The sequence below is a fragment of the Engystomops pustulosus genome, chromosome 5 (assembly GCF_040894005.1).
Source record: "Engystomops pustulosus chromosome 5, aEngPut4.maternal, whole genome shotgun sequence".
Classification (NCBI taxonomy): domain Eukaryota; kingdom Metazoa; phylum Chordata; class Amphibia; order Anura; family Leptodactylidae; genus Engystomops; species Engystomops pustulosus.
The window spans coordinates 172,402,963-172,415,186 of NC_092415.1; the positions used below are offsets into that span (position 1 = coordinate 172,402,963).

The window sequence follows — 12,224 nt, forward strand, 5'->3', positions numbered from 1 at the left end:
CCAAGACAATTGGATGTCAAAAGGAAAGCAATTCCTTCCTGATCTTAAATGACAGGTTAATAATTGCCCTCCTTTAATAAAACAACAGTTTGCCATTTCTATTATCTAATGTCAAAATCTGTGTAAAATGTTATAAAAAAACAGGGGTCTTACCAAAGTAATACTATAGCTGTATGCATCTAAAAACTACCATCTCTAAATATGGCATAAAGCATACAAAAGATTACAAAGAGTTATACAAAAGGGAAACAAAACTTTATTGAAACATTCCATAAAATAACAGTTACAATCAGGGGCGTAACTAGGAGATGCAGGGACCTCTAGCAGATTTCTGAATGGGGCCCCTTTAACACTTAAAACATATACATATTTGTATATTCACACAAGCTAATTACAACCACACATTTATACACATAATACACTGTACAAACATACAGCATATATACATCACATATATGTTATACACATATTATGCTGTACAATGTGCAGTATAATATGTATATATTGGTGCCCATCCTCCACTTTTTAGTGTCAGGTCGGATGATGGTACTCTCTGACACTGTGGGCCCCATAGCCGCCGCTACAGCTGCTACCGATGTAGTTATGCTCCTGGTTAGAATAGGCAGCAAATATCTACAGATAGAAAATGTGTTGTAGACAGAATCCTGCAAGGTCATACCATAAAATTATTCATATACTTTACTATGAATACTTGTCCTAAACAGAACCTATTGCTTCTGCACAGACCATAGTATAAGGTAGAGAAATAATGGGGGTGGGGGGGTCTCATACCTGCCGATTTTCCTGCTTTTCTTCCCCAAATGCCATCATATTGGACATGAAGTAGTGAAGAGCAGGCCAGGGGGGAAGGGGGGGGGGACGCCATATGTACTGTATTCTTCTGGCCAAGACTATGGGGCACATTTACTAAGGGTCCAAATCGCTTTTTTCCGCCGGATTTCCCGAATTTTTCCGATTTGCGCCAGATTGCCCCAGGATTTCGTCGCACGCAATCAGATTGTGGCGCATCTGCGCCGGCTTTCTCGCGACAGAAATCAGGGGGCATGGCCATCAGAAAACCCGACGGATTCGGAAAAAAAACGGAATTTAAAAAACTAATTGTGTTGCAAAATCAATTACTCACATGCACCGAGAATAGGTTGGTGAATTCCAGCGGTCCTAGGCGGACTTCAGGGCAGCAGGGACATCTGGTGGACATTGGGCGCTAGACCTTAGTGAATCGCTGGAACGGAAGACCCGAATCCTCGTCGGAGAACGCGCCACTGGATCGCGACAGGACCGGGTAAGTAAATGACCCCCTATAAGTACAATCTCAGGTCTACAAACAGGAGAAGAGTTTCTGACCCTACTAAGAGTCAGTAGCTTCTAAGAAAATGGGGCCTGCTTTGTACCAGCAGGGAAGGGGGTAGATTACAACTGGCATGAAAAAGGGGAAGAGAAAGTTGCCACAGGTTGATTGAACTCCATAGAAATCAGCTCTTGTGAGCAGGTTCCTCACTCATTGGGGGTCATTTACTAAGGGCCCGATTCGCGTTTTCCCGACGTGTTACCCGAATATTTCCGATTTGCGCCGCTTGTACATGAATTGCCCCGGGTTTTTGGCGCACGCGATCGGAATTTGGCGCATCGGCGCCGGCATGCGCGCGACGGAAATCGGGGGGCGTGGCCGAACGAAAACCCGACGTATTCGGAAAAACCGCCGCATTTAAAAAAAAAATTGTGTCGCGAAAATTTCACTCACCTTCATCCTGGGTAGGCCGGTGAATTTCGAGGCATTCCAGCGGACTTCAGCGCAGCAGCGCCACCTGGTGGACGGCGGAGGAACTGCATTGATGAATCCCGGCCGGACCCGAATCCAGCGCAGAGAACGCGCCGCTGGATCGCGAACGGACCAGGTAAGTAAATGTGCCCCATTATGTTCTATATGACTGTTCTATTGGTCCCTGGGGCTCACAATTTAAACAACCTACCAGTATGTTTTGGAGTGTGGTAAGAAACTGGAGGACCCGGAGGAAACCCACGCAAACACGGAGAGAAAATATATACTTTTTGCAGATGTTGACCCGGTGGGATTTGAACCCAGGACCCCAGCGCTGCAAGGCAGAAGTGCTACTCACTCAGCCACCGTGCCACCAAACTACTGTAGTATTATAGTTGCATATGTCCATGTGTATTATTTGTAACGCTCTACAGAATATGATGGCGCTATATAAATAAAGATTATTTTTATCAACTATTTAGGTGCTTGGTACATGATCAAAGTTTATCATTGTCACAGAATAGGAAATAATGTAAATATGATCCCTGTGGGTCCTATCACTATAACCTCCACTGGTATGGACCCAGAGATTTCTTTATGGGTACCACTCCATGCACATCAGTGCCACAAATTGATTGGAGAAATTGTGACTTACAGACAAGCCCCCCCCCCCTTCCCTCTTGTGATCAGTTAGATGTCACAGGTATTGAACCCTCAATAGATCATACAGTATTTAGTAATTTACACAAGTTATCCTGCGGTATGCTGCCACAGGTGGAAATGCTGTGCTGTCCATTGAATCCACATGGATGTAGCCTAAGGCTGTGCACTGCCTCACATAATGTAAACTATTGTATATCTGTATGATGTGTCTCAGAAAGGTTAGTCCTACTTCCCAGCCTGAGCACTTTTTTTTTGCTAGAAATGAACTTTTTGCTTATAGTAATGGATCTATAGTGAGCGGGAGCCCTACTAAGGATCTACTGTCCCCTACTGAGATGATGTAGTAAGTACAGGACTTACTACACCTGTCCTCTTCTTTATCCCTATCCCGGCGCTTGTTTTCCCTAACCTTGACACGCCGAGATCTAATGAAAAAAGTTATAAAAAGCAGCCCGAAGCCCTAGAATGAGATGTCTGGCGCTCCGGGCTGCTAATTATTATTTACACCCCCTGCGTGATGTCACCTCCCTCTCCAGCATCTATCATTCAGGAGGCCTAGTGAATAATTAGCAGCCTGAAGCGACGGACATCTCGTTGCTGTGCTTAGGGCTGCTTTTTAGATTAGCGAAGACAAGCGCCGGGATCGGAATGAAGAGGATGACAGGGGAGTTTGTGTTGTTTTTTTTTACTTTACGGGAGTGATGCTTAAATAGGACCTATCACCCTTAAAAACGGCACTAGGAGCGGCTTACTGGTGCTAAAACAGACAAAGCAGTGTTACACTGCTAGCGTTAACGCTAACAAACACTGCTGCACTGTACACTAGAAACGCCAGACAACTCTCACAGCGGTCTGGCGTATTCATGAGGGGGCTATCCGAGGGGCAGCCTCTTCCCCGGACCGTCCCGCCCTCTCCATAGGCCAGCGGTGACTGCTGAGTGTCATGCCCCTAATCCCGCCCCCTCATGAATTCTATTGTACAGCACAGCCGTGTCAGTTAGCGTTATCGGAGAGTTCTGATAACACTAGCGGTGTAACACTGCAGGGACTATTGTAGCACTAGGATCTGCTTACTTTAGTACTTTACTTTAGTAAGCAGCTCCTAGTACCATTTTGGAGGGTGACAGGTCCTCTTTAAGTAGAATTTTTATGTAAGTCAGAACTGGTATATTTTTGATACGGTTTTTCCCTGTGAAAGGTGAATTTCAACAAGTCGATGTTGTCATGGGAACACGGATTAACAATAAAACTTCATTGCAGACATATTTGAAAACTCTGGTAATTGATCTTGGAGCTGAAGTTCTGTAAATTCCCAGCATCCAGACATCACGGTGGGCAGAGAGGTCGTTCTGTAAGAGTCGTCTGTAAATCAGGTGTAAAAAGGGAACCTGTCACCCGGTTTTTCCTCCACAAATTACCAGCTTCCTCAGGTAGGGGATGAAATGCCCTTTCTAAACTTACCTGTTTACCTTTAAAAAGTATTTTACTAATACTTATATAGTATTATTGATAAAATGAGAGAGTGCTATAGTGATAATGATACAGTATTATAGAAATAATGATATTATAGTGAGGATGATATATTATAGTAGTACTGTTATAGTATTATAGTAATAATATGATAGTAAAGTAATGATACAGTGTTATAGTAATAATCATGTGATATTATAGTAATGATGATATATTATAGTAGTAATGATGCTCCAGTGTTCTAGTAGTAATGATATTATAGTAATGGTACAGTGTTCTAGTAGTAATACTATAGTAATGATGCTCCAGTGTTCTAGTAGTAATGATATATTATAGTAATGATACAGTGTTCTAGTAGTAATACTATAGTAATGATGCTCCAGTGTTCTAGTAGTAATGATATATTATAGTAATGATACAGTGTTCTAGTAGTAATACTATAGTAATGATGCTCCAGTGTTCTAGTAGTAATGATATTATAGTAATGATACAGTGTTCTGATAATAATACTATAGTAATGATGGTCCAGTGTTCTAGTAGTAATGATATAATATTATAGTAATGATACAGTGTTCTAGTAGTAATGATATAATATTATAGTAATGATACAGTGTTCTAGTAGTAATGATATAATATTATAGTAATGATACAGTGTTCTAGTAGTAATACTATAGTACTGATGCTCCAGTGTAATGTGTGGGGGCTGTAGCACGTGTAACCTGCTGTGTATCCCCCCATGTGCTGTGGGGTATAGTGTGAACATTGCTGTATGCAGAGGCCGGGGCTCCAGCCTCCCCTCCATGAAGGGTCCCAGAACAAGGGAGCCTATGAGATGGAGCCAAGAGAAAACAAAGAAGAAAAGTGATTCGGTGACATCATGCTCCACCAATGCTCTCCCGCCCACACAGCCCAGGCCGGGGCTCCTAGCAACTCTGCCAGTCACAATAGGACGCGGTGCGGTAGTGCGTGTGTGCACGGCTCCCTAGCAGTGGCTGCGCTCAGCACCTCCGTGCGGCATGAGGAGACATGCTAATCACTTCAACTTTGTGGTGACGTGCGCGGAGGCTGTGGCAGGAGGTCGGGCTATAAACGCACCTGTGTGCATGGACCGCTGCGACTGAAGGCACGGGCAGCGGGAGATCACGGACAAGAATAGGCTCTTTGTGTGTGAGGTAATGGAAGCCGAGCCGGTCCCATTAGGCTGCCACTGCCTGTAGCGCCCAATGCACCGGGCCGGGACAAGAAGCCAATGCTGCGCATAGAGGAGCAGCCCGGGCATCTGCAGGAGGCGCTATGTGCGGCAGCCTACCCCCGGCCAGCGGGCACAGCGGAGGCGGCTATCCCCATGCTGCGCCCCACAGGAGGCAGAGCCCCCGGCAGCAGCCTGCTGGCACTCGGCTTACTGGCGCTTCTACTGGGACTCTGCCAGGCAGGTGAGAGAGATGGCACAGGTGGCATCGTATACTATGTATAGGGCATTGTACACTGTTACTGCTTATCTCTATGTATCCAGGACAAGACACTGTATAACAAGAGAGTATTCTCATATATTCTCCTTCATACAGCTCGTGTATATGTGTTGTGGCATATAGATCCTATATAGATACATATAGATCCTGTATTATATAGATCCACATGTACCTTGGGAATACACGTAGCTCCGAGACCCCCATGTGGCACTTTGTACAGTATACAAACATATATATATGTTTCTGTTTTATACAAATTGTGATTCACCTATGGAATCCATATAGAGTCCCCAATTTATACAGAATCTACATTGACAGCAGTTGTATCTCTATATAATACAGAGTTACTTGCTCTATGATTTATATCTAGTCGTTCCTATAGTATCCATACAACAAGCGGTCTATATAGGCTTACATCTATACAGTATGTACCTTACCTGCACATGTAGCAGTATACTGCTGTATAACTATAACATTTGTATCTGGATGTACCTATAGTATCCATATCACCTATGGAATCCATATAGCCGACTAGAAATATGCAGTAGGTACATTAGCTGCACCTATAGTGCTATAATTGATAAAATTCTTGCTGCATGACATATAGTAATACATAGTGTATCAATATAGCTGGTCATATAGGTGTTCTTATGTCTTCATGTAGCACACTATACGGTATATATATATATAGTTGCTGTATTGCTTAGAATTTGATGCACCAATTGAATCCATGTAGCTACCTAGATCTATACAATATGTACCAATATGTACAATGTATCAGCTGCCCAGGTAGCACTATATGCTACTAAGATCTGTTGCTCTGTGATGTATATCTTGTTATACCTATTGTATCCATATAGTGGACAGTATTTATACAGGTCTAGATATATACAGTGTGTACATCAGCTGCACATGTAGCAATATATACAATAAAGGTAATTTCTGTATGACTTCTATCTAAATGTACCTGTGGCATCCATATGAGCTGTCTAAATCTATACAGGATATTTATACACACACATCTTGATCTTGATGTATCTATGGAATCCACTATATACTATACTTGCTGTAAAAAAAGATAGTGTACCTATGGAATCCATATAGCAGCCTAGACTTATATAGTATATATGTAGTTTTTATATTATAGAGATCTTTATGTGCCTATAGAATCCACATAGCGACCAATATACATAGACCTAGATGCAGAATGTAAATTGGCTGGACATGTAGCACTATATACTATAGGGGTACTTGCTCTATGATATATAATTTGCTACACCTATAGTATCCATATAGGTGGCATAGGCATAGATGTATACAATTTGTATATTAGCTAAACATGTAGCGCTATATACTATAATGTTACTTGCTGTATAACATACATTTATATGTAGAGAATATACAGATTTGGTATTATTGTACAACCTACATATCCCAAGGTTGTTGTAGAATAAACATTACTATTTCTATAAGTGGGTTCTTATAGCTGCATACTGTATTTATGTATGTGTATGTATGTTTGAAATCACTATAACTTTTCATATACTGTATATGGAGCTAGACATACATGTGTATATACTTTGAGTGCCCCTATAGAAGTGTACACTGTATGCGCGGTGTGGAGAGAAATCTACCCATCTATATATGTGAATGTTCTATATAGCACTATGTAAATGAGGGTCCTGTATTATATGCAGGGGTGAACCTTGTGGGGTTCATATTGTACTAAACATATAGCGGGTCATTTGTCTTTTCTTTTTCCTTGCCGTTGGTGTTTTTGCGCCTTTTTGCTGCGTGATGTCTCATTTGCGCCTATTTTGCGTTTTTTAATGTTGCGCCTCAATTTGCCATGTGTTGTTGCGCCATATTTGTCATAACATTGCGCCTCTTTACAGATCTTTGCGCCCAATTTATTGTACTATTGCGCCTATATCGCCGCAAATAATTGCGCAATAACACGCCAGTCCTGACCGTGCTTAGAGAAGCCAATGGCATGATTTGCGCTACAAATTAGGCGCAAAAACCTGCATTTGACAAAGAGCCAAAATAGACAAATGAGGTGCAAAAAATTGACTCACAACAGGCGCAAAAAGAGCGCAGAGAAGGGGGAAATAAGATAAATGACCCCCATGGAGTAAAAATTCATTCTTTATTAACACAGAAGCTAAAGGAATTGTATTATCCTTATGGGTGACTATGTATAGCTGGATATATATATATATATTTATATACATTTAGCTGTGCATATATGGATAATATATGTCACATAGATATATCAGTAGCCCCTATAACGATTGCCCTTAAATTGATCCCTAAGGACCAGGTCAGGGACCCTTTCATCTCGGCCATATACTATGTAAATGTTTAGGGTGACTTTAAGCTTAGTAAAATAGCTGCGCATGTATAAATAACCTGGGACCGGTACAAAGGAAATATATTGGGTAACAAGGATCAGAAGAGATCCCCAGCTCTTTACAGGACATTTGATGTGGTGCCCAGTAAGGCGGCTATAGCTTCTCATCATAATGACATTAGTCACAGTCCTGATGCGGGCGCACAGCTTGCTGCCATAGAGCGGCTCAGCACCATGTGGACGGGAGCAGTCGAGTAAGAAGAAACCTCTTTGATGGCCCGGGATGCAGACAGTTGGCAAAATGACACTCACATGCTTAACTTTTGTCATGCTCACATATTTACTACAGGCCACAGTGATTGCTTCTTCTGCTCCATAATGGAGCCTGTATCAGAAGCTTAGGCTCAGCTTATGCTACTCCCATCAGTGATTAACAGGAACCTGTCACTAGATTTTACTCCACTACTACCCTCTGGTCCGGTATGAAATGTCCTTTCTAGAGTTCCCTCCATTATGTGAAATCTCACTCGTTAATCTATAAAAAATTTCCTGCAAAGTCATGTGGAAAGAGCAGAGAAGAGTCATATTTGCCTGAAATGAGTTAAGTTTAGATACTGGAACGCCTACAGATATCGCAGCGCTGCACAAAGCATGCTACAAGACATAGTTGGAAATGAGAGTTGCTGACAAAAGTATATAAACCAGAGGTGAAAAAATGACACCAAAAGCATGTTTCTAGGTATTAAAGAACCAAAGACAGAGGCATCTGAAGTGATTCCCCCTGCACCTCCAAACTTTTCTCATCTCATGCAAAATATGACTCTTCTCTGCTCATTTTCACAGGACCTTGGAGGAAATTTTTGAAGTAAATAGGTGAGATCTCACATAAAAGAGGGAATTGTAGAAACAACATTTCATACCCCACCTGCAGGGGCTGGAGGTTAAATGGGGTAAACTTTGGTGACACTTAAAGGGTACGTTCTCATGCAACAGGTTCACTACTCATTTTACCGGACCCGGAAAATCATTGGCTTTTAACATGTGGGTTTTAACTTCTGCATTACACAGGTTGATATCCACAGTAAAAATCTACAGTATATATTAACCTCAAGATAAAAAATGCTGCAGGTTTTTGTCACAACATGTGGATGAGATTTAGGAAGATCTCCCCTACTGGTCTTTGTTAGTACTGCACGTAAAAAAGATGTACACAAAACAAGCCCAAAACTGTTCAGAGGAAAGGTCATTCCTAGTTGATCAGTGGGGGTGCGATACCCTGCACCCCTTTCCATCACTAATTATACCCTGTGGTCAGAAGAGAAGGTAGACAGCTCCGTCCATAATGTATCAACCTTTCACCTCACTCCAGACACAACTCTCATTCAAGCGAAAGGATAGTTCATCCATTCATCAGTTTTGGACTTCAAAACCCCTTAAACCCAGTTGACTGGACTTATGCTGGACTGGGTTTTCAGGACTTTGATATTCAGTGGTTCTCCATAGGATAGGTGATGATTAGCGGACCCAGCCAGCAATTTGGTCCATGCCGAACATTGGTGGTTAGGGTCCCTGAACCTGTACTTCAGCCATAAGGTTGGGTTTGGTGTTTTGCTCACCCCAACCCTGCGCCAGTATTGATGGTGGCATTGATTGCAAGTATTAACTTTTTAAATCCTGGATTATCACTCCCCGATGATGAGCTTTGCCGGCTGCAATTAAAGGGCAAAACCGGTGTTACCGGTGGGGGTGAGCGTTCAGATTTGTTCGGTCCTGATATTAAACGGATTTGCTCATCCCTAGTCATGAGTATCAGAATTCAACAGATCTGTTACACTTTCCTTATTAACGCAGGTGAAAGCAGGTGTGAACAGGGCCTAATTCTGCTCTGTCACTAGACTGCTCTATAAGATAGGTTATAATGAGAACAGAGAGATTGGGCAGTATGTGTAGAGCAGGTTATAGCACATTATAAGAGATGTCGTCTAGAGAAAACTCCCTGACCACAGATTTGCATGGGTTAATCATGTGAACATGTCTCATACTTGTATGACCTGACATGGCACACCTACTGCTATCTGATGTGCATTCACACAGATACATTAACACATCTTCTAGTACAGTATACATATGGTGTATAAGCCAGATGGTATATAGACGGCTCATGTGGGATGTGAGATACACTGCCACAGACAGCTTCAAGAAATGGCCTTGAGAGATGGAGAAGGGTCACCTAGAAATAATAAACCAACATCTATCACTACTGGGAAATGCAGCACTTATAGGGGAAAAGTCACCAGAACCCCAACCCTATATATACCGGGATGTGTTATATCTGCTGTATATACAGGGATGTGTTATATCTGCTGTATATACCGGGATGTGTTATATCTGCTGTATATACCAGGATGTGTTATATCTGCTGTATATACAGGGATGTGTTATATCTGCTGTATATACAGCGGTGTGTTATATCTGCTGTATATACAGGGATGTGTTATATCTGCTGTATATACAGGGGTGTGTTATATCTGCTGTATATACAGGGATGTGTAATATCTGCTGTATATACAGGGATGTGTTATATCTGCTGTATATACCGGGATGTGTTATATCTGCTGTATATACCGGGATGTGTTATATCTGCTGTATATACAGGGATGTGTTATATCTGCTGTATATACAGGGGTGTGTTATATCTGCTGTATATACAGGGATGTGTTATATCTGCTGTATATACAGGGATGTGCTATATCTGCTGTATATACCGGGATGTGTTATATCTGCTGTATATACAGGGATGTGTAATATCTGCTGTATATACCGGGATGTGTTATATCTGCTGTATATACAGGGATGTGCTATATCTGCTGTATATACAGGGATGTGTTATATCTGCTGTATATACAGGGACGTGTTATAGCTGCTGTGTATACCGGGATGTGTTATATCTGCTGTATATACCGGGATGTGTTATATCTGCTGTATATACAGGGACGTGTTATATCTGCTGTATATACCGGGATGTGTTATATCTGCTGTATATACAGAGATGTGTTATATCTGCTGTATATACAGGGATGTGCTATATCTGCTGTATATACAGGGATGTGTTATATCTGCTGTATATACAGGGATGTGTAATATCTGCTGTATATACAGGGATGTGTTATATCTGCTGTATATACAGGGATGTGTAATATCTGCTGTATATACCGGGATGTGTTATATCTGCTGTATATACAGGGATGTGTTATATCTGCTGTATATACCGGGATGTGTTATATCTGCTGTATATACAGGGACGTCACGTGTTATATCTGCTGTATATACAGGGATGTGTTATATCTGCTGTATATACAGGGATGTGTTATATCTGCTGTATATACCGGGATGTGTTATATCTGCTGTATATACAGGGATGTGTTATATCTGCTGTATATACAGGGATGTGTTATATCTGCTGTATATACAGGGGTGTGTTATATCTGCTGTATATACAGGGACGTGTTATATCTGCTGTATATACCGGGATGTGTTATATCTGCTGTATATACAGGGATGTGTTATATCTGCTGTGTATACCGGGATGTGTTATATCTGCTGTATATACAGGGACGTGTTATATCTGCTGTATATACCGGGATGTGTTATATCTGCTCTATATACAGGGATGTGTTATATCTTCTGTATATACAGGGATGGGTTATATCTGCTGTATATACAGGGATGTGTTATATCTGCTGTATATACAGGGATGTGTTATATCTGCTGTATATACAGGGATGTGCTATATCTGCTGTATATACAGGGATGTGTTATATCTGCTGTATATACAGGGATGTGTTATATCTGCTGTATATAGAGGGATGTGTTATATCTGCTGTATATACAGGGATGTGTAATATCTGCTGTATATACCGGGGTGTGTTATATGTGCTGTATATACCGGGATGTGTTATATCTGCTGTATATACAGGGATGTGTTATATCTGCTGTATATACAGGGATGTGTAATATCTGCTGTATATACAGGGATGTGCTATATCTGCTGTATATACAGGGATGTGTTATATCTGCTGTATATACAGGGATGTGTTATATCTGCTGTATATACAGGGATGTGTAATATATGCTGTGTATACAGGGATGTGTTATATCTGCTCTATATACAGGGATGTGTTATATCTGCTGTATATACAGGGATGTGTTATATCTGCTGTATATACCGGGATGTGTTATATCTGCTGTATATACAGGGATGTGTTATATCTGCTGTATATACCGGGATGTGCTATATCTGCTGTATATACAGGGATGTGTTATATATGCTGTATATACAGGGATGTGTTATATCACCTGTATATACAGGGATGTGTTATATCTGCTGTATATACAGGGATGTGTAGTATCTGCTGTATATACCGGGATGTGTTATATCTGCTGTATATACAGGGATGTGTTATATCTGCTGTATATACAGGGATGTGTT

General features: G+C 41.4%; 1 protein-coding gene across 1 annotated transcript in view; it reads left to right on the forward strand.

Moving 5' to 3' along the window:
• The first annotated feature begins 4,858 nt into the window (after positions 1 to 4,858).
• Positions 4,859 to 12,224, forward strand: part of ITGB8 (integrin subunit beta 8) — a 79,954-nt gene continuing 72,588 nt past the window's right edge. The window contains exon 1 of the mRNA XM_072153816.1: positions 4,859 to 5,346. Coding sequence (XP_072009917.1) covers positions 5,163 to 5,346 — 184 coding nt within the window. The 5' untranslated portion in view covers positions 4,859 to 5,162. The remainder of the gene's footprint in view (positions 5,347 to 12,224) is intronic.